We start from the raw sequence: 23591 nt of genomic DNA on the forward strand, positions 1-23591 counted from the left end.
ACGCGGCATCACGCCAACACAGGTGCCGCGAGCCCGGAGACTCAGCATCTGCGCCAGGAGACATTTAATGCCACTCACTTGTTTTAAAAACATTAAGTAATGAGGTCTTTTACGATGCGTAATTGCAAGCAAATGGCTCAGTGCGTGTGCGTAAAAAAGGATCATCAAGGTTTTTTTGTTATATATAGAGCAATTCTTTATTTATTTTTTGGGATTAAGGTTATTTTAACCTCCAATATATAGATATTTTCTCTCCCCGTGTCCTTTATGGGAGGGGGAACTGTGTCAAATACGAGCCAATAATGAAATATTGCATGAGAGGTGTTTTCTCGAGGGCCGACATCAGCACCAGTGTAATGACCGAAGTGAAGCAGGCAAAATACAGCCCCTGTCTCACCCCGCTGACACCTTCCTGTCCGCTCACCGTAATTATGAGGATGAGTGTGAGAGAGGTCAGGTGGACACGCAGGCCTCGTGTGCGCATGTTCCAAAAGTGTGCAACCGACATGAGATCGTGCAGCATCTGAACAAACAAGCTCCATTATCACTTTTGGAGAAAGCTTGTTGCGGCCACTGACACGTACACGCACACACACGTTTTCTCCAAAGCTTTTGTTTACTCTCAACTCAAACAAAACAGTTGTTTTACTCCCGAAGCCTTAATGTTCCCTGTTAACCAGCAGATAGTAAATCAACAATCACAACATAAACACTCCCATATTTTTGTTGTTTGGCAACTTGATTTAATTTTACACCCTCGGGTAGCTGCAAAGGCCCAGGAAGGTCAACATTAATTAATCAATTTAATTCCAAACAAGTTATCTTGTTGTTGTTTTTTTGTAAAACGAAATTTATTCTTATTGAAAAACAAACTGTGTAAAAATATCACACTTCAATTACACAATACTTGCTCAAAAAATGTACAATGTTTTATTACTGAAATAAACACACACTGCATATTATTATAAATGTATGACTTCTGCTCTCTGTGTTCTTTTTTTTTTTAATACAAAGCCCAAATCAAAACTTTTGTTTTGATTCGCTAATAGAAAAACATGAATGTGTTTGACACAAATACATTATTAGCCTTATTTTAAAACATGTGATCATTGATAACCTGTCAATTAAGTCGTTATATCCTGAGACGCCCTAAGAACAGTGACTGAAACGAATCACTTCATGGAAAAAAAACAACACAAGCAAAGTTGGTGGTAGAAAGTCTGATTCACACTGGAGAAAAAAAATTAACATAAATATATCTTCATAAACAGCATGAATATAGGCACAAATAGTGTTTCGTATGTCCATCATTCAGCTGCGTGCTATCAAACAAACATACAAAAATAATCCTACCTTCAAAGGGGGGCGTTTTTTGTATTTGTTGCAGTTTCTTTAAAAAAGAAAAAAAAAAAGTTTCTTGAAAAGTTTAAGACATTTTAACAGGCGTTAGTACCGCTGACCACTCTGTTTGGAAAGTTTTCAACCGGGTGTAAAAGAGCTCCGGGGTGTGCACTCTGCGGTTGGCCGGCCGCTGGAGGCCTCAGGGAGGAGGGTAACACCGGCACGACGACCGGAGAAGTCCTGGAGGGGCTCAGAGACCCTCCGATGATACTCTCTATGGAGAAGGGGGAGCGCTGCGCCGGGGAGCTGGACTTCTGCACCGGGGACGCAGCCTGCGCGCTGGCTGCGACCAGAGAGGAGCTGAGCTGCGGGTAAAACCTACTCCTGGATAAGTCCGTGGTGGTGGCCATCAGAGACGGTGAGGGGATAATGGTTCCCGTGTGTGAGTGCCTGGAGTGCTGATGTTGCTGTTGCTGCTGCTGCTGGAAGGCAAAAAGCGCAGAGTGTGTGTGGTAGGACTGGAGCTGGATGCCGTATCCCCCGCAGCCGTACGGTCCGTAGCCGTACGCGGCGGCCGCGGCGGGGAGAAACGTGTTGTGTTCCCGCAGCAGGTCCTGCGTCTGCTGCCGCTTGAAGCGCTTCCGGCGCCTCAGAAAGCTCCCGTTGTCAAACATGTCAGCCGACTCAGGGTCCAGAGTCCAGTAGTTGCCCTTCCCGGGGTTGCCGGGCTCCCTGGGTATCTTGACGAAGCAGTCGTTGAGGGATAAGTTGTGTCTGATGGAGTTCTGCCAGGCCGGGAACTTCTCCCGGTAGTAAGGGAAACGGTTGCTGATGAAGTCGCAGATCTCGCTGAGGGTGAGCCTCTTCTTGGGACTCTGCAGGATGGCCATGGTGATTAAGGCGATGTAGGAGTACGGGGGCTTCACCAGGGTGTTCTTGCCCGCCGGCTTGTAGGCATCCCTGGATGAGGTGGAGCTGTCCAGGCACTGAGAAGGGGAGCCGGCCAGGAGGATGCCGTCGTGCATCTGCGCCACCTCGTCAACGAAGGAGCGCGTCTGGTTGTCCCCATCCTCGCCCTCGCCCACCACGTCGATGTCGGTCTCCTCGGAAAGGATGGAGGCATCCGACATCTCTGAGCTCAGAGTCATGGCTCACCGCGCGCGGCGCACTGTGCCCTCCGACGCCAGATGAGGAAGAGGATGAGATGCAGCCCTCCCTCTTCAAAAACTCATGTGAGGAGGAGGATGTGGGGGGGAGATGAGAGGAGAGGAGGGGAGCACGTGTCGCCGCCGATCACAAACGTCCTCCGGTTTTCTCGCTATTTCCATATGTTTGCAGGTTTCCACTCGCCCGCTGAAGAGCGACCCGGGTCGATGCCAGGCGGACTAAAGTGTGCCGTGAGACCTGCGCAAAGGACCAGAACTGAATCACACAGGGGGCGGACCTTCCCTTCTTATTTATACCACCGCCTCTGTCACATGGGCAGGAAACGTCACCGGACAAACGAAAAGAGGGGAAAAAATTAAATAACAAAAAAAAAAAAAAGAAAAGGTCTTTGAAAATTAACCGTGAGTGGGTTTTTTGGGGGGAGAAAAAAATAAGTTTGGTGTGGCCTCCATCCTTTCTAGTGGTCACTCATGATGGCCCACAGTCCACATATGACACATCTGAAGGTTTTACTCCACGCGATGTTTTGCGCAAAAATACATTTTGGAGCATAAAAAGGATCTTCGGGGCAGTTTAATTGCTGGTGGGATGATTGAAAAACTCCAAGCGGATATTTTTACAGGCGTCTCCATTTATTTAGGATTACTTACCAACGTGATGCGCGCAGAGCGCAAACTCAGAGGCCCAACTTATATAGAAACAGATGGAAAAAAAAGAGAAAAATACGCAGAAAAAAAAACTTATTTCTATATAATTTTAGAAACACTTTTAATGTGCTTTAAAAAAAAAACGGTTGATAAAATCGTTCATTTTGACGGTCACTGGCGCACCGTGTATCCAGGCAGCTCAGTTTGCGTGATCCGGTAGTTATCTAGATTATCCGCGAGCCATTTGTAATGGAAAAGAGTCAGCTGTTAACTCGAATCAGTCACGGGTCACGCAGAGCATGCAAGCCCCAGATATAAGGCCTCTGCCTTGCGTCTGAAGCATGAGGCTGAGTGTGTGTGTGTGTGTGTGTGTGTGTGTGTGTGTGTGTGTGTGTGTGTGTGTGTGTGTGTGTGTGTGTGTGTGTGTGTGTTTTAAAAGCCTGGCAATAGTTTTGATAACTTAAGCAGTTATGCATTAAATGAAATTCAAACGTGAATTTTAATTGATTTTACGCTTTTTCTTACAAAAAGTCTGATTTACATAAGTCATTAAATTACTTTGACAAAAAAAATTAATAATTAACTAGATATGAAACGTGCCTTTAGTTTGCCCGCCTTGTTAATTGGTTTCCTTCTTCTGTCAGTTTAAGAATAAAATCTCAACCACAGTTATTCCAACACTGAATTCGACTGAACTTGATTAAATGTTAATAAATAAATATATAAAAAGACAACAAATCAACGTGATATTTGTTTATGTATTTTTTTGTGCTGAAAGTGAAAAATTATAAAGTTTCATAATTGTAACTTCTCTCAAAAACCATATTTCCACCTATAGATTTATTTCAAACTGTGGGTGCCTTTGTTGCTGTGTGGCCCTTTTGCAACTTTTCCCCTTTGTGCGGCGCCATCTAGTGGTGAACCTTGTCTCACAATCATCAAAACATCAAATCAGAAAACAGAACTGGATGTTTGACACCCAATGTAAAAAAAAAAAAACATTTTATATTGCAGTATAGGAAAAATAGGACATATTGTGGATTTAAAGTCTGAGATTTAACGATCCTGTATATGATAAATGTATTGTTTAACAATTTGGTCAGCTATGATTAGAAAATAAACCCGCCCATAAACACATCTGTAAGCTGGGGGTCACTTCCCCTAAAACAACAATTTGGAAAGTGAGAATAATTGCTATTTGTCACCCTTTTTCAACTATAGAATACTGAAATTGATGAGTTGTCTACATAACTTCTAAACCACGTGAATAGACCGACCTTCAGCCACATTCTGCATTATTTCTTATTAGTGCTAAAATGAATGAAAATGAATTGGAGTTGGTTATGAACGCAGACACGCTGGTTTTGTTGCCACAATTAAGATTCGATCATTTGAGTGTGTTGTTTTATTAAATGTTTCAGGAGTTTCTCTAATTAATTTGCTATAGTCATGTTTTGTATCTCGCTTCATCCTTTGTCAGGATTCCATAAACCTATATTTAAAATAAAAAAAAAATGCTACTAAAACAATTAAAATGCATATTCTTTGTCAATGATTTAACATTGCTTAGACAATGTGATAAAAATGGATTGAGCGATAACTTTGAATTACTTTTTTCTGGAATGAGTATATTGAAATACCGAAAAGTGAATATTAGACATGCGTATTACATGCGTAAAATTGCTTAATGTTCAAATTTGGATTAAACTAGCTGTCAGCTACAATCGAGACTGGTTGCAAATAAATAAATAGAATTTAGAAAAAAAAAAAAAAGCTTTTTTAAACATGACCCGTCACTTTCAACAGCAGCACCGGCATGTGTGTTAAACCAGCTCTAAAGTGTTTCTAAATTCCCCCTTTGCGATCAGAGGGTGTCTCCGTGCCACAGAGTACCAAGAAAGCACTTAGACGTTTAAACGCAATCCCTCCTTCCCTCCCTCCTTCCCTCCTTCCCTCCCTCCCTCCCTCCCTCCCTCCCCTCCCTCCCTCCTGCTGCAAACCCCTGTGTGCCACCAAAAAAGGTCCGTTCGAGTCGGGGGCCTGCGGGCCATGTGATTAATGTGGATCACATGCAGAAAAGGCGAGACAGTGTACAACAAAGATACTGTGCGTGCGGAGGCGTGCAGGGCTGCGCAAGGAACACCACGGTCAAATTCAATAAAATATCAGCTTGCAGTGAGAAGTATTTACTTTCAGTAGTACAACTATAAGGAAATTACTCACCTTAAGCAGTATTTCACCACGAATATTTGAAAAATAAAGGATTTAACTGCCGAAATGTTTTCTTGTCTGTTCTTGTTTTTGCGCGTAAAAGTCGGTAAATCCTAAATTTAGACTTTGTTCAGCTCTAAGACACTTATTTATATTATTCCAACATTATTCGAGCAGATATCTGTACCCGTGTAACTTTAGGGATGAGATGTCAGAAATATGTAAAAGTGTAAATGTTGATACATAGTGTGTCTAAAGTTAGATTAAATTTGGGATTACTCTTATTTTTCTAGTATTTGGTTGCACTCCGCAGTGGCGTGAAGTTCTGAAGAAGCGCTTGAAGTGATGAACAATGGGAGGTGACATATCTTCATCAAAGTTCCAAGCGTGTCTATGTGGGATTTAGACTTTTTCCTTTCAGTGCAATTATCAATTTAGCTATAAAATCACACTTCAGGAACAAATTATCAAACAATTTCCAGGATTAAAATCACTCATAAAAGCTGCAGGTCCTGTGATGTGACTCATATAGATGGTGAATTACACATTTTAGTCTTCAAATGTGGAAATTCCAATACATTGAAAAAGTAAATTTTTTGAGTTGCCCATGGATTATATTATATGGAGGCAGCTGTGGTGGCCCCTGAAGGAAGAAGCTGAAACATGAAGACGTGGAGGGCAAATATTCTGTTTTATGAGGTTAAAGGAGTCGAGGGTGGTTAAGAGGATTCTTGTCAAGTGTGAATTTTGGTATATTACATTTTATTTGACTTTAGAGTTCATGTGGTCTATTCAATGAAGGATGTCAATGAAGAATGTTTTAATGTAATGTCACATTATGAGTCAAGTTGCTGCTTTAGTCACATGGCAAAGTGGAAAAACTATGATTTTTGCATGTTTTTCGCATTTTCAGCCATCAAAATAGAGCAACTACTTATTGACGTTGCTCGGATGAACAACAAGGAGTTGTGTGACGATTCATAGCTGTCAGTGCAAATGAACAGCAGGTTAGACAAATGAGAGCATGCTTAAAAAACAAACAAATATATAAATAAATATATATATATATATATACCAACCAATGGGAAATAGTGCAAACCAGAATGGCATGGTTTTGCGAGTATTGCAGGCTAGAATTTGACTGCGAGGGGGTGGAAGCTGTTTGTGTGATTGATGAGGGTATAAAGAGTCTGTGTCTCTTTCCAGAGGGCGTAATGGAGAACAGGTGATGTCCAGGGTCTGTTTATTTTAAATACAGTTTGTCTATTTGAACATTAAGTTCACGCAGAGTCCCATCTGAACCCATTAACTCACAATATTATAATGTGAGATTTAACTTTCAATGGGGTTAAGAAAAATACAGAAGAGGCAAACAAACGGGTTTTTAACGGTATCTGCATCAACGGTGTAAAGACATTCAGGTTGTTGAGGGTTTTTTTGGGAAGCCCAGGTTGGGTTGATTGAAGCCTTCAGCTCATCGTGGATTTAGCGTCACCCTCTTCGTCTTCACGATAGCCAACAGATTCCCTCCACAGGGTTCAGGTCAGCTGATCAAACCTGTAGGGAAAGAGAGTCAGCGTATGCTGCTTATCTTATACAGTGTGCTGAAGTCACCTGGTACAGACTGTGTGTGTTGACGAGACATGGTAGAGCAGAGTGAAGCAGAGTGAAGCAGCAACTGAAGCAGATGACAAAGCAGCCCCAATCATAACTGAACATTATTGTAAAACAAATTAAAAAGCTTTATCTTTAAGTATCTACCTCTCCTTCAACACTGATCTCCACATCAGGTGATTCGGAGTCGGACCATTGTTTTTATCCTTCTATTGATGTTCCATGAATCTGTTTATTTACAGCACTCTGTGAACATCCACTTTAATCTGCAATGTTCCTCAATGGGCTATCATTTTTATGTAAGGGACACAATTCCAAAACGTTTCAGCATTAATGGTTTTACCAAACCCAACACACCTTCGAGTTCTTGAGACAAAACAGTCTCAGTATATCGCCCCCAAAGTGACCGTATTGTGCGTAGAAATCAAGATATTTGTTGCATTTGTACTGTATTAATATGAATAATTTCAATAGACATTTGAGTTTTTCTCCCTTTTTGCATTGGTAATATCACTTTCTGAAGCAAGACAAGAGATCCTGAATGTTTCCCTTTTGCAACACGCCTTTATTCCTGTCGTATGGACACGATACCAAATGGATCTTTTCACAATCAGTGGTCCAAACTGTGCTTTGCAGTTGTGAACAGATTTTCACTGAGGGTGATCTCACCAGATTTGATCTGAGTGTCATGCGAACATTGTCATTGTGCACAATGTGGACAGCTGCCAAAACATATGTCAATTGTGAGAAATCCAGCGTGTTGTGGACAAACAACTAATTGTTCAGGGATCCGAGCAAACTGTTTGGACACGAATAATTCTCATGTGAAAACTGAGCTAAAGAGAATGAGTTAAACAAGAACGCTATGAACCAGGGGTACAGGGTGAAGGGTCAGCACGATCAGATGATACTGGGGATTAAAACATGAGGTTGTCTTTATTCCTGTGCAAATAGATAAAATAGATATCTGCGTACCAATCAACAATCAACAATTCTATAGAGTCAGTTAATTTTTTTTCAGTGCAGAATACTTCCATTTACAAGTCTTTCAGGAATATTGTGGCCAGCAATTATCCCTTTTTGTACACAAAGAAGTTCTTTAGTTTGTTGGATAATTTAATAAAAAAAAATATATATTTCATATAGAAGAATATATTCATAAAGTATTTATTTACATATCTATTCATTTGTCTATAATCAATGTCCCTTTTTTTTTATGAACAAATGAAACATATACAGAAAATTAATAGGTAGTTGTAGTTCAATATCGTGCCCTTCAAGAAACTGAGATTAAAGTTTGATGATGAACACAAGATGAAGAATAGAAAGGAAAACCTTATTCAATAAAAAACAAACAGTTGTAATAAGAATAAGAACACATAAGAAAATATCAAGCACAACACAACAGATGTAAGGATATTATCAGTTGGACGCTTTTGGGGAAAAGTGGTTTTAGTCCTCTGACAATTCTGATGTTGTTTTGTTGTTTTTGTTTACTATTTTCAAAGAGTTGAGCTGCAGTTTAAAACCCAACAGGAAGTGATTCAAAATTGGAACTGATTCAGAGAATTAGTGTTTGTATATAAAACCTTTTGCATCTCTGAAGATAAAGTTAATTGTGATTTTTTAGATTTTCAGTAGTTATTTAGTGGCAAGCAATATTAGGAAAAAGCACATTTGACTTCTTCTGAATTCTCAACAGACATTTACATTCACCCACACACACTCCAATAGTGATGGAAGCCATGTGAAGAGCTTTGGAAGCATCTTGGGATTCAACGTCCTCGGGATCAAATCTTTGTGACTGGATGCCAAAAAACACCATCAACTCAGCCACAGCTGACTCGCTGATGATCAGTTTATATAATGAATACAGATTTTGATCCATGTTTTTAAGGAATTTGGAAGTTTTTAATTAAATGTTGCAGCTCTTTTCATTATCTATGGCACAGGTGACAAACATAAGGCCCAGGAAAAGACCAAGCAAATAAAATGTTAAAAAATAGCAGCGATACCATTGAATTTTTAATACAGTTTGTCAGGGTGAGTTTGTAAAAACATGCATGCAAAAAGTTACAAAATGCAATAGTTATATTAGAAGTTTTTTTTAACATTCCACTGAGTTTTGCACCGGAAATGATCATTAAAATTAGTCTTATGTTGAGATTGTGGTAAATTTCGGTACTAATTGTGAAACATTTTGCATATACTTTTTCAAAATTTCTATTTGATGCCACGACAAAGAAAAACTACAACGTTAGAATTTAAAAATCGTTATCTTACCAGTCCGGCCCACCGAGGATGGTATTGGGTCGTATGTGGCCAGTGAAATAAAATGAGCTTGACACCCCTGATCCCTGTGGATGAATACATTTTCTTGAATGTAGTGTATGCGATACTTCATAGCAGATTCACAGTAATCTAGTATTTATGAGGGATTTTTGGCATGTGGAGTGTGCATGTCCTTGGCTTAAGTCCAGGTTGAGCCTTTTAGTGAGGAGTTTGCATGTTCTCCATGTGTGTGTTTTGTTGAGTTTTCTCCTACAGTCCCAAAACAAATTTTTGAGACTAATTCATCACCTTAAATGCCTGTCTGTGTCAGTTTTAGTGTGTGTTTGGTTATTTGCCATGTGATGGAAAGGTGATCTGTCCAGAATGTGGTGAGATGGTCTCAAACAATGGAAGACCTTCAGGTTTTTGGGGGTGAAAAGACAGAGGGATGGAATGCTTATGTTAAGTTGTTTAAACCTGTTGCCTGCACAGTCACACTCGGGGCAGCACTGCCCCACGCTCCCATCTACGTCACATCTCTGCCTACGTCACGTCCTCCCTCCTCTCTCGCTTCCATCTTGCTCCCCGCATGTGTCGGCTGTTAGTTTACAGGTCAGTGAGGAGCTTTAAATACCTTCTTCCCTGCACTATTTCCCTTTGGTCCGACGGCAGAAGGTAAAGGAAGGCCTTTTAATTTTTGTCCGGACGGATGCAAGCCGCCGCGGCGTGACGCTAACCCGGCTTTGCTGGAGAGACGGGAGCCGCCCCGTCTTCCCTGTTAGCTCCGATGCTAATTCCAGTTAGCATGCAAGTTGTTGCTCAAAAAAAAAATCCGAACCACACCTTGTTTCGGAGGAGCTGCAGCCAGCTAGTACCTAACCACACACGTGGCTCTTGTCGCTCGTTTAGTTTAAGGCTTTTTAAAACAAATATAAAATAAAACAACTAATTTCTCGTTTGTGTTTTAATCAAATAACAGATTAGCTCCCCGATGCTAACTAACCCGAGGTGTCTGCTTATCGCTGTGATTGTGATCTCAACGACTCCCGCCACACCCACACTGAAATAACTCTCTTTAAAAGCTCCTATCTGTACACCTTATGTATTATTAAGACGCCTCGTTGTGGGTATTTTAAGGATCAACCTTTCTAAAGTCATCAACACGGTCATAACACACTGTACATTTCTTTTGTGTGACATTGTAATAACGAAGGAATACACAATTTCTTCATGCGTTATGGTATAGTTAACACCAAGCTCGTCATGTGCTCATTGTGCAAATGATTTAATTGTAGTGTACTACGCTGTTATTGTCTGTTGGCAGCAGCTTAATAGTGGCTGATGACTCCATCCAGCGAGGCAAGAATAGTTTATAATAAAAACGGATCGAAGTCACCAGAGGTCACTTCTGTACAGTTTATTTACATCTGTGTTTCATCTCTTTCTTTTTTATCATCCCGGATTGCGCAACTTTACTGATCTCCTGCAAATTGAGAGCTCAAATCAACACATCCAGTATATCAAGTAGAATGTCACATTTCAAAGCTTAAATACATAAAGTAAATTGAATGCTGTTTTTGCATGCTAATGAGTGACATGCTGTAGAATTCCAGCTGCATTTCGTTTATCTATGTAAGCTATGCTGGAAAAGTCAGGAATGTCTGTTTGGTTGAGGATTTTCTTGTTGGTAATAGAGCTTATACAGTTGGAAAGTCTGCTTATTTCTATTAGTAAAATATGCATTTGTGGGCTGAGCAGTTGGGCTGTGTCTATGAAAACCTCTTTGCTTTTTGGTGCATTGGATAGTCGAAGCCTGAACTAACAAGACATAATGATAAATTATTTGAAATATTTAAGAAGCGGCAGCTTGGGGAGTGTTTGTGAGCAGGCTGGTGATCACCATGAGTAGGAGGCTGCAATTTTCTTTTTCCCCCCACACACGTTATGAAATTGCCAATATGGCTCGCTTAGTCAGACTTGAATTCACCAAACAAGAGTCAAAGAAAAGCCATTTGGCATTTTAGCAAATCTTTCATGGATGCAACTCGCGCTCAGCTCTGCCGCTCATCTCACAAATACATGATACTTACACATGTGGCCCCATTTGAAAGGAAACTGAACTGGCTCTCTATTTGGAAAGGGGCATTCTCACAACAAAGAACCAAATAGACATGCTATAATAGTGTGTTTGCATTTATTATAACCAAAAGGAAATAAAGAATGTTGTTCGCTTCAACTAACAATTGAATGCAAGACTGCAGGAAAACAGTAAAACCAAATTTAAAGAAAAATACCTTCATGTATTCATGACATGAAAAGATATCTACCTAAGCTATGGAATGTGACGTGTGTGATGAGATTTGGCTGCCACATGGCTGAAATTGATAATTGATCATGAAACAGATTCACAAATAGTCACTCTTTTCCCATATATATCTCATGTACATGATCCAGTTTGTCAGCTTGAACACGGATCAGAAAGACGATGAGCTCTTCAAAATGCACTTTTTTTTTTTTTACTTAGGGTTTTATTTTAGATAAACACAAGTGAAGTGACAATAGAGGCCTTAAGAAGGAGCCATCATCACCTGACATGTTGCCTTATCGCCAGCTTGTCTTCCCGTATTGTAATCTACACATTGTACACAAGCAAGATGAGATAACAAGGTCACTGTGCATGTTTTTTCAGTTCCTAAACCCTTCAACATGAGCTTATTGTGCTGCAGGCAGAGCTTCAATACGTGGCATTCTGCTTTCATTCTCACGTTGTTCCATCCCTTTTGAGATGAAGGCTGCACACAGAGTGAAGACGTATTGGCTGGTAATGGCGTGTTGACGCTACAGTGTTCAGCTATGGCTAGAATGCCTCAGAACGAGGACGTCGCCTACACAATACTTCCTCTGTTCAGTTGTACCTACAGTGACTTTCTGTCACTCTGCAGCTACACAGACCTTAATCAAATAATCCTAACGGGATTCTCAAGGCTAATCTCATTAGTCCACGCCCAGTGTTGACACAAAGGTTGTGAAGAGCGGACAAATATTCTTTTTTAAATTAGTATATATGGTAGCTGCTTCTAGGGGGCTTCACCTTTAGTGAATTGTACTGAAATAATTTCTTTTGTGTATCTGCACGGTGTGTTTTGAGTCTTTGCGCTCGCTCTGTGGTGTGATTCCGTCAGCCGCAGTTCAATTAACTTGATTGGATTTTGATTTTTACTTAAATGTGTTCAATCTTACGCTGGTCTGTGGAGTACAGTCGTCTGAATATACCGATTGAGCCATTTGTGTTCTCTCTTTTCGCAGATGAAAGACGCAATAATGAATCAAGAAAAACTCGCTAAACTACAGGCGCAAGTCCGCATCGGCGGAAAGGTAACTGACACACTAATATCTGATATTATTGTTACTGTAAGCTGGTAAAATGGACTTTTATAGTGCAGTCTGCCTGCTTAAGTGGTCTTTATAACACCGCCACAGTCATGCACACACTCATACACCACTGGTGACAGATGCTTGCACACACATAACTTAGGGTTGAGTCACTAAAGAAGACGTCAACACAGAGGGAGATCGATGTTCAAAAGTCAAAGTTTGGCATCAGAAAACAATTAGCTCTACCGAATGAGCAAAAGCCGCCCTCAGGTCCATCGACTACTATCAAATGTGGACCCGAATCACTTCATATATCACTAAAAATCAGAGTTTAGATGCGGTGCAATGCAATGAGAAAGCGTCATGAATGTATTAAGTGTAGTTGATACACTTAATAGCTGCTTCAACCACCTTCAGCTCCAGACAAACCAGTTCTAGGTTCAACAATCACTTTGACTTGTGGTTCTGTTGAGTCACAGCGAATAATGTAGAAAGCATATGTAACCACAAATTACCTGGAACACCCACTCTGTTAAGAGATTTATGGGATGTTAAAAAAGTGGAGGTGTTGCTCGAACACGTGTCTGTTCTCATTTCCCCTGCAGGGCACTGCTCGCAGAAAGAAGAAGGTTGTACACAGAACAGCGACGGCAGACGACAAGAAGCTCCAGTTCTCCCTAAAGAAGCTCGGCGTCAACAACATCTCTGGTATCGAAGAGGTGGGCATGAAGCTGTGTTCACATGTGGCTGGTTTTATTTGATTCGGCGTGATTATTCGTGGAAAATGTTTTCCTCCCGGTTTTTTTTATTTTAATTTTTTTTCCTACTTTGGACTGAATCAAGTCCGAGTACAAGCGTTGGTGTCACATCACCCTGGAGGTGAACCTGTGAATGTAACGGCTCTCGCCTTTTCTAGGTCAACATGTTTACAAATCAAGGAACAGTCATCCACTTCAACAATCCCAAAGTTCAGGCCTCGCTCGCCGCCAACACCTTCACCATCACCGGCCACGCCGAGACCAAACAGCTGACGGAGATGCTGCCGGGCATCCTCAACCAGCTGGGAGCCGACAGCCTGACGAGCCTGCGGAGAATCGCCGAGGCGCTCCCCAAACAGGGTGCGTTGGTTCAGCTGTGTTGTGGAAGATACAGAAGATCACGAGGACTCTTTAGGGAGTTGTGGGGGTTTATCGAGCGACGTCAACATTTAGGGCGGCTCGTGCCTCGAGCATGTCGGTGAGCGATCGTTCATTTTCCGGTCAGGAGGATCAAGTTGGCTCAGGATGAATGAATCTTGTCTGCCTGTGAACAGGAGTTAAGTGAAATAGTGACAGTCCAGACAGATGCTAAAGCTCGCCTTTGAGTGTTTTCCGCGGTGAGCAACGTAACTTACAAAAGTTAGTCATGGTCATTGCGTAGAGAAGCAGTCTTGTTTCCTCTTTTTAGAGCACATTTCACTGTATTTTGCTCCAGAACGTTTGATCAAAGTTGACTTCATGTTGAGATTATAGTCATTTTTGTGAGTGAATACAGTTTTTCTCTCTCGGAGAAATGTGTTTAACACCCCTGGATTCAAGCATTGGTTCTCAACGTAAGAGTTTCCTTGTAATTTTCTTAAAGGAATCGCGATTTTAAAAAACAAACAAAAAAAAAACAAGTAAGCAAACTGGCTTTTTTTATTATTACTTCTAACATACAAAAATGTAAATGATAAAACAGAATTTCTGGCAAATAAGGTGTCAACAGTTATGACGGTTACAGATTTCAAATGATCAGCCTCTAACTAGCACAAGGAAATGTAAAGCCTTTTCGCTCATGGACCTCAGCATTAACAGCCGTCAACAATAGACAAGGCAACTTTGTTTATGTGCCACATTTCAGCACAAATGCAGTTCAAAGTGTTTTACATTAATAAACCTGTAGAGTTTTTGAGCAAAGTCAGTGAAAATGTGAAAAACAAGGAAGTCAAACAGAAAACAGGCAAGGGTAAGAACAAGAGCTTTGGTTTAGAGAAATGCAGAAAAACAGAAGGTTTTAAAAGAAATGAGAGTTGGATGCGTCCTGCAGGTTTATTCCAAATATTTGCTGCATAAGAAGCGAAAGCAGCTTGTGCATGTTTGGTTCTGACTCTGGGAACTGAAAGCAGAAACAATAATATCGCTTAACGCCAAAGATATTGTGAAATCTGTTTTTTTTTTTTTTTCAAACATAAATTATGACTTGGAGACAGAAGTCGTGGCGTGAGAGTTTTGGGTAACAGCGATTGTTTTTCAGCACTTTGAGCCTCACTCATCTTTTCTTTCTTTTTTTTTGTTTCGTTTGTTTTCGTGCAGCTGCAGATGGAAAAGCGCCGATTGCAACAGTAGAAGAGGAGGATGACGACGTTCCAGGTGAGCGCTGAATGTTCCTCGCGTGACATGCGAGTGTCTTGTGACGGCAGTGTAATCCATCACTTGTGCTGCAAGATTACTTCTCGAGCGGTTTGCTTGTGGAAGAGGTCAGGCGAAGGCGATCCGTCGGTTCCCGTCGCTCCGCGGCGGTCCTGAGTCTCGCGTTCATTGTTTACACGACCGTTCGCTCCAGTTTGCTTTTCTTTTGTGGAGCAAATGGGCCAAACACATGAGGTTGCCATTACAATGATCTCAAAGCTTCTTTTTTTTCTTCTTCTTCTTCTCTTCTCTTCTCCTCTCCCAGTCCTCCTCACTAATGTAACAAACGATTACACGTGTATTGGAGCGCGATGGCTCGGCGGGGTTAACGGCCATCGCCATCACATTGTTATTGGAGTTAAACTTTCCAGTTTTGAGCGCGTTTACTCAGACGTCTTCGGATTGTTTTCCCATCTTAACCCCCCGACCCTCCCAGCCGCCACTTGGATGGTTCGATTTCTCACGTTTCGCCACGCAATCGGAGCCGACTTCTCCTTGATGCTCTCCGCCGCCATTTTCACAGCTGCTTCCTGTCGGCGTCGGGCCTCCTGATACGAGAGATGAGCAGAGCCCGAGGATGGCTTTTTTTTTTGTCGGCCCGGTATCGCGTTTCGGATAAACACACTTTTCCTGAATTTGCGCGCCGCCTTTGCCGATTTTCCCGCAACGTCAATTATACCCCCTCCGTGTCTTGTTTTTTTCAGATCTGGTGGAGAACTTCGACGAAGCGTCCAAGGACGAGGCCAACTAGAGGAGACGGGACTCCCCGGGGTGTCCCAAGACTTGACCTGAACGCGCAAGGGGGCACAAGATTGTTGTAATGTCTATCTCAAGAGGCGGAAGGACGATTGACCCGAGGAGACGAGCGAACAAAAAGTACCTGCCTAGAGTATTAAAACCGGTATTCAAGTGTGGGGTATCGTAGGACTCGTGTACCAACTCGTCTCTTGTCACCAGACTCTCCAAAAGGCCGTTGTGCTCTGTGGTCTAAATGTTCAAGATAGGGTGAGAGGTCGTCATGGCCAAATGAAGCTTCATGAACCACTGTCTTTATTTTCTGTGGCCACTAGATGGCGCTGTGTTGAAAAAAGGTTTGAAAACATGCTTCATTGCCAGTCCTTCTGCCTCTCTAATCAAACCAAGAGCGCCATCTGGTGGAGTTAGAAAATAAAAGTGGTTCATGAAGCTTCATTTGGCCATCGCTAGTGAGAGGGTTTTTTTTTTTTTTTCTTTCTTTCTTTTTTTTTATATATATATATATGTGTGGCGTTCATGCCCCCCTTGTTGTACATCTGTTTTTCCTACACGTTACTGATCCTTAATTGTGCGGCCTCAATAAAACCACCACGTCTGGAATAAAACCTTTGCTACTGTCAGAAAGCGACTTGCCTGTGGTGATTTATCAGGAGCGCAAGCAGAATGAGAAAGTAGAATAATGGTTTTGAGTCGATCACATGTCGAGGCACTAATTAGCTTCAAATTCATGATTCTGGACTGGAGAAGTCAGAAAAACTGTTTATGATGTGGCATCGCGAACCACAACACCAATCGGCTGTGGTTGTCGTCATTCCGCTCTGCAGTAACCAATAATGTCAAGATTTTGGTCATATTAATGTAATAGAGCCAATAATGTAATATATTTTACAAACATGATTGAGTGTTGCAGTACGAATCCTTAATGATTGTATTAAAAACATACATTTTGAAGAAAAACAGACCTATTTATGAAATATTAAATCATTGGCTGCAGTTACTACTTCTTTTTTTTTTAAGATTTTACACATTATTCAATTATGTTTCTCTTAATTTGTCCCCGTTATAGATTTGTGATACCCAATCACATATCGGGATATTCAGTTATACAAAATGAGACTAATTTGGCAAAACATTGAAAGAAATATTAGCTGAAATATTTTATTACATCTTTGGCAAGCTACTATATTATTGGCTTTATTACATTTAAATTTGATTGAATTATTCCCAATAATATATTGTGAAGCTCTTGGAGTAACGGTTATAATACATTTTTAATGGTGTACTTTAAATTTAAAACCTCTAAGTGCTGCAATATGTCAAAAACAAGCAATTAAAGAAGATTGAATAGTAAAGGTTTATTGAGTTGAACAGTGCTGAACAATAAATTGTCTTTGGACATAATTACACGGTTGCTACAGGGTCAGTTAAGGGTTAACTTGATTGTGGTTCGAGTGTAACTGGATTAATATCCAGTATAATAACTAGATAAGTCAGAGGTTCAAGCTATTGTGACGGACCATGTTGGGATAAAGCAGCCAAACCGGTCAAACTGTAAGTAAAAAAAAAGAGTAGAAATGCAGATAATGAGTTAAAAGTCAATCTTTTGGGGCTAAAGTGTCACATCTATTTAAGTTCATGGGCCTCATACAGAGAATAGAGTAGAAAATACTTTATTAAAAGAATTCAAATATCAAATAGCAAAAGCCAATTTAATGTCATGTGGTCCAAAAGTTGTAAAAAGATTCTGGAGTGAATTATTCATAATTAACTGAACCTTGATAAAACCTGGAAAAAAGTCTACAATGATTAGAGAAAAGTTTGTTTTTGTATTCAGACTAAAAGAAAAAGCTTGATACCATCTTTTTTTCCCCCAGGACACCTATTCCCAACATTGCAGGTCTTTTTTATTTTTTTAACAAAACTCTGGGGAAGTTGACTGAAAAAGCAAGTCTCAAAACCTTTGTTTGTCTGCTAATGCCGCTTAAACAGTTTTGTTTTGTTTGTAATTGAACACTGATGTGTGGCCATGGCTCGAATCACCACCACCGAAGCACAAAGTACAGTTGCCGTGCTATTTGGGGACAAAATGATTTGTTACTTAGCTCATAACTGCGGTAATCTCATTGTTTTTAATTCAGTGGCACAGATTGACCCCATGTTTTGCCTACAGTATGATCTAAATAAGCCTTTATTTACCCGGCGGTTCTGTGGAATTTGGTTTTACGAAGCTTGATCTTTTATTAAGCAGCTTAATTTCAATGACTATAAACAGTGGTTTTACATGTAATCAGATAAATATCTGTGTGGAGAGAAAAAAAAAAAGACTGATACAGAGTGGAGTCAATACAAGTTAATTACTTGGTACACCTCTTTCTTTTCTGTATAAAACACAAGTACCTTCATACAGTGGTAAACAGCACCATATGTGGGGGGGGGGGGGGGGGATACTAAATTGTGACGTCACGATACAAAAATCATTCAAATAAATAAAACACAAAATTCTGACCAAAAAAACAGCTTGGCAGCATCTTAAAACCACAATCCATCCAATGTTCTTCAGAAATGTGTTCAGTGCCACGGCAGCATGAACGTCAGGCAAATTCAGCATATTACGGTAAATTCCCTTACCCCTCGAAATGGGCTCAGTTCTGTGACTATTAGGTTAGATTAGAAACACAATTCTGCAAAAAAAAGGGATATTAAATTACTCAGACGTTACAACACCGACAAACGTCAACGCCGTGGAGCCTACAGTGTAGTGCAGGTGGAGCTGTGGATCACAGTGAGAAACTCCCAACTGTCCGTGGATTCTGATTAGATGTAATAGAGTTTAACAGATTTTTTTTTTTTTTTTTTAAAGGGTTAAACACTACAACACAAACATTTAGGTGTACCATGATCACACAAATATATAAATAATCTGACGCGAGACCGTAGAAATGCCTGCGAAGTCAGTCGGATGATCGCTTCACTCCTCCGCGTCACTCTCTGATTCCCATCAGTAACTTCAGTAAGTGCGCCTCCATCACCTGTTGAACTACACACAGAGAAACACACGGTCAGATTCCCACGGCGCAGGGAAGATTCTGTTTGTGGGAGTTTTAAAAAGGGTAGTTTAATCCCTCAACAATCACTAGAAATTAAAAGTGAACTTGAATCAAAATGTGTAGAATGATTTTGATCTGTAATGTCCGTCTCTTTTATTGTGAGCCTTCAGCTAGTTATATTATTATTATTTTGTTTGAAATGCGGTATTTTAGGTTATATTTGTACTTGCACCTGCCCCCCAAAAATATTACATACTTCTCCTGAATTGTCAGAAAAGTTGAGATCTAATTTTTATGAAGGCCATAATGTTCTATTAATTTACAGTAAAACTAACATCAGCTGTCAGAATATATCTGTGATGTCTTTGTATTTGAAAATCTGTACTTTCCATTTAAAAATAACTATATTTGTATCACAATGTGGAGTGCCGATTGCTAAAGACAACATCGATGCATGACTGTTTGTTCATGTCTAAATGTAAACACACATAATCCCACGCACCATTTCGATGGCCCATCGCCACGGCCATGTCCATGGCGTTGAAGCCAGAGTCTGATTCAATGGTGGGATCAGCGCCGCTCTCTGGAAAACGGATCAGAAAATGAACGCAACTCATTTTGCAAACACAGCCAACACGTTTGCCTTTGAGAAAATGATTTATGACAAAAGATGTAACGTTCAATCGTCCTTCCCCACCTAACAGGATTTCCACGCAGCGCACGTGGTTGCCGTGGACAGCGTAGAGCAGAGGGGCTCCTCCGTTCTGAAACCAAAAGAGCCCACATCCGTGCATCAAAACGTCCCGTGAGAGTCAACGTGGTGCGAGCACAATGTAAAAAAGCACACGCCATCATTTACCCAGTCGTATTCGTTGACGTCCACTCCGCAGTCGATCAGCATCTTCACAATATCGGTGTATCCTTTACTGCAGGCCAGGGACAGAGCGCTTTCCCTCCCTTTCGCCAAGAGGTTTGGGTCGGCCCCCTGCAGGTTTTTAACAAAACGAGCCAATATACATTTAAGAAAAAAGTTTATTCTAATGTAACAGAACTATGACACTTTATTCAAGTTTGAAAAGTTTCTTACATTTTGGAGCAGAAACTCAACAACAGCGATTTGTCCGTGCGCTGCCGCCCACATCAGGGGGGTGAAGCCCTCCTCGTCTTGGAGATTAATTACTGTCTCTAATAAAGTGAAGAGGGGGGGGGGGGGAAAGCAACAACATGAGCAAATAATATTAGAGGTTGAGGGAAGTCACTAAAAAAACTCAAGTGCACCTAAAAAGGTATTACTGAAAAAGTCATTGTTTATTTATTTGTACATTGTTTATTGTGGTCTCCAGTTAAAATAAAAGGAAAAACATCTGATGCTCTAATTTGTTCTTTACTTTATGGCTTATAAGTTGAAATAACAAAAATAAGAAAGCTGGATATGATTTATTTAATCTGCATTCAATGATAAAGCAATTTTTTTCTTAATTTCATTCAAATAGACAATTCTGTAAGTCTTATTTTTTTTCAATGAACCTGCATTTATGCAAAATGCGACACCAACATAATCTTTTTATTGACTTAATAGTTTGTGTAGTTATCGATCAGAATACTTAAAGTTGTTTAATACAATATTTTACGCAAAATTGTTCAGCAGCTGTGATGAAAATCACCTTGTAAAGAGTACATTTTCAAGATCCAACATAATGTTTGTTTACACTATGTGTGGCTCTATAACTGCTGGTTTAACAAAAGAAAACATGGAAAGGTGTAATTATGGGCTGCCATGAACAGAAGACAATAAGGCAGTACACAAAAAAAGACTACTTTCACATATTTGGGAAGAAATCAATCAATAGCCTCGACAGACTTCTTACCTTGTTCAATCCTGCTGGCCAAAAACACCATCTCTCCTTGGGCAGCCAGCTGATGAATGGACAAAGCTGTGAGAAAGAAAAAAAAACCATTCAAAAGTCAAGATCAAATTTCTCTGACAATGGTTAAAAATGTGCGCTTGAAATTTTTTATTTTTTTTATTAAAAATACGATTTGTACTCACAATGCACCAGAAGAGGGGTGGAGGACACCTCGTTGCCTCTGTGTTTATTGGTGAGTGTGGTGGACTGCTTGATGGGGGAGAAGTGTTTGGTGGTGGACGGTGTGTAAACATGGCGCACTTGTATACCAGGTGAAGGTGAAGTTTGAATATTGCACTCAGCTGAAAGAAAAACAACAGATTTTTGCATGAATAACAAGATAAATACAGTGCAGACATCTTTCTAACACAGATGCACAGAGCTGCACGCTTGTCCTCACCCTTAAATAAAACGGAAGCCACCTCCAGGTCAGAGTTGACCTGGTCCTGGATGTTCTTGCTGTCCTCCTCGTTCAGTGATTTGACAAATCTCGAGCAAACGTTCATGTCAAATCGGTTGGGCAGGATGAACTTGATGCCCATGGCCACGTTTTGGGTGCCAGTGTCGTCTGGACTGGCGCCCACTGGCTGCTCAGTCTTTATGGCACTCAGATCCGGCATTACACAGATTCCCTCCATCTCCTCTGAGCCCAGTGGACCCTCAGCGGCCCCGTCTGAAACTGACATGCTGTCCATCCCCTGGATCCTCAATGACTTCTCACACCGAGATCTAAGTGGAACAGCTGCACGCCTGAAATACAGAAGCACATTTACAATAATTTCTATCCACAAGAGTCCCGTTTTAATAACTGTGTGGACTAAAACTTCACAATAGATCTGAAATGTCAAATAAACAAGCACCAGCCATTAGCATGCTAGTTATTGTTACTGTATAATTACGTACTTTCTCTGTAAATAAGAATATTTAACACGGGAGAGTATTAAACGTAAAAAACAACACAAGACGGCCTCCCGAAAAGACACTTTCTTACTCGATAGAGCATTGCTTGTGTTGAATATCCTCATAAAAACATCATTCTTCTGTCGGTGGTTACATGTCCGCGCATGCGCAGTGGCGACATGAAGTGCATCCTCTATTTACAACCCCCTTCTGTAGTTCCGCTTGTGTTCATGACGCTTTGTTTTCCCTTTGTTGTAATTTCTTTAAAAAATAAAAATCACAATATAATTATCCACCAAAAAACAATCAAACAATACAATTAAAACAAAAATAAGGAGAATGGTTCATACTTTAGTTGCACAGTACAAGGGAAAAAATGCAGCACAGTGGATTACAGATTAAAAAACAAAACAAACAAAAAGAAAAATAGCTCAAACACTACAGTCATCCCCACTTCAAAAACAGGATAAATTTAAAATCCTTTGATTTCTGTAAGAATACCACAGAGGCTTTATTTACTAAATGGTCATCATAAAGTTAAATAAGCCTAATACATATTATAATTATGATTTCAAGGGTTTAAAACCAAAGGACTGACATTTACCAACCATAAATAATGGATGATGTTAGGAACCAATAACAGCATAATAATAAGTTAATTGAATGTTAATAACACAGCTAAAGGAGAAATTCCACCCACTCAAGCATTTAATCTCAAAGATGATTGAACAAATTCAGATATATTTGAGTAATTCAGATGAATAAAGATAATACTTTAATATGTTATAGTATCGCTTTTTCTAAAAATGCAGCCTTTAAGTGAACATTAAGTTCTTATTGTGTCTGTATGGCAGATCATTGCTCATAGCTGTGGTAAATAGCTAATAGCTTCACAAAACCCTAAACCCCCAAATAATGCAATGTACAATGGCATTACAGACCTTCCAGTGTGTGTGTGTGTGTGTGTGTGTGTGTGTGTGTGTGTGTGTGTGTGTGTGTGTTTGGTGACTTTCTTTGTTTGTTTTGTAAAGTAGAGATTTCCTAATAGTGTGATTAGGCTTTGCAGGATAAACGGCGCTGTAGTCCCTGGAGTATTTATCCTATTCATTGCTTCTACATAAAATGTTTAATAGTTATTATTTGACAGTCTCTCTGTGTCCTACTCTTTGGAAATATGTTACATGTGCCAATTAACCTGTGTAGTTCAACCCTAATACAGTTGAATAAAGTATGGTACAATAAAACCTTTTTTTTTTTTTCTTTTCTTTTTTTTTACTGAGAGATAACTATTGCACTGCGTTATATCACTACTTTAACTACTTGGTTATATTGCAAAACTCAAATCCTTCCATCCAAATTAAAGTACAGATTTCTTGATTAGTGTGCTTGAGAGGTCAAGAGGGGATTTAAAGGGTGAATTTGTTCTTATAAAAATGGCCACACAGTGATTCATAAGCTGTTTCTTGGACTGTTTTAGGAATGCCTTTTCGGGGATAAGAAGGCCTTATTGAACCAGTGTGATGGCGGCTCTGCCAAGATAGTAACAACCTCCAGTTTTCTAACCTCAGTGCTTCGCATGTTACATTTATTTGCTGGTCTGGTTTTCCATTGTGTTGAACCAAATGGAAACAAGACATGCCCATCTTTGCTGTATGTACTGGTCTTTTCCCGAGTCTATAATGAGGACACAGAGTGTTGTAGCCCATTCAGTTCTCTACTCCGAGAGCAGCAGGAGGTCTTGAGAATAAAAACCTTCCAGGTCAGTTGCATTGATGAAGCTGCCTGTTGTGGGGAATTCATGGCTGCATGCAACTCTTGTGCCAATGTGATCAAATAAAAAAGAACCGTGGGCTGTTTTCGCCATCTAGAGGACAAATGGATTATTGCACTTGAGAACAATTCAACAGTTCATTGGATTACTATTTG

The 23591-nt window shown here is 40.3% G+C and overlaps 3 protein-coding genes across 6 annotated transcripts; 1 reads left to right on the forward strand and 2 right to left on the reverse strand.

The window, feature by feature from the left end:
- Nucleotides 1-738: 738 nt before the first annotated feature.
- Nucleotides 739-2768, reverse strand: foxd1 (forkhead box D1). The gene has a single exon (XM_080476293.1). The coding sequence runs from the start codon at nt 2487-2489 to the stop codon at nt 1437-1439; it is 1053 nt and encodes a 350-aa protein (XP_080332419.1). The 5' UTR covers nt 2490-2768; the 3' UTR covers nt 739-1436.
- A 7045-nt stretch (nt 2769-9813) lies between these two features.
- btf3 (basic transcription factor 3) lies at nt 9814-16438 on the forward strand. Of its 4 annotated transcripts, none has more exons than XM_080477260.1 (6): nt 9814-9926; nt 12558-12626; nt 13232-13345; nt 13543-13744; nt 14960-15016; nt 15760-16438. In XM_080477260.1, the coding sequence occupies exons 2-6, from the start codon at nt 12558-12560 to the stop codon at nt 15804-15806; spliced, it is 489 nt and encodes a 162-aa protein (XP_080333386.1). In that variant the 5' UTR covers nt 9814-9926; the 3' UTR covers nt 15807-16438. The 4 variants fall into 4 exon arrangements, with proteins under 4 accessions (XP_080333386.1, XP_080333384.1, XP_080333385.1 ...); XM_080477258.1 differs by having other exon boundaries at nt 9814-9863; XM_080477259.1 differs by having other exon boundaries at nt 9814-9863; nt 14966-15016; nt 15760-16430.
- Nucleotides 16439-17146: 708 nt separating this feature from the next.
- On the reverse strand, nt 17147-21860 carry ankra2 (ankyrin repeat, family A (RFXANK-like), 2). The gene is made up of 9 exons (XM_080477256.1): nt 21757-21860; nt 21166-21515; nt 20909-21067; nt 20727-20792; nt 19946-20043; nt 19718-19843; nt 19556-19622; nt 19361-19441; nt 17147-18848 (listed from the first exon to the last, which is right to left on the reverse strand). The coding sequence occupies exons 2-9, from the start codon at nt 21458-21460 to the stop codon at nt 18793-18795; spliced, it is 948 nt and encodes a 315-aa protein (XP_080333382.1). The 5' UTR covers nt 21461-21515; nt 21757-21860; the 3' UTR covers nt 17147-18792.
- Between the last annotated feature and the right edge of the window lie 1731 nt (nt 21861-23591).

The sequence above is a fragment of the Lipophrys pholis genome (assembly GCF_963383615.2).
Source record: "Lipophrys pholis genome assembly, chromosome: 12".
Lineage (NCBI taxonomy): Eukaryota > Metazoa > Chordata > Actinopteri > Blenniiformes > Blenniidae > Lipophrys > Lipophrys pholis.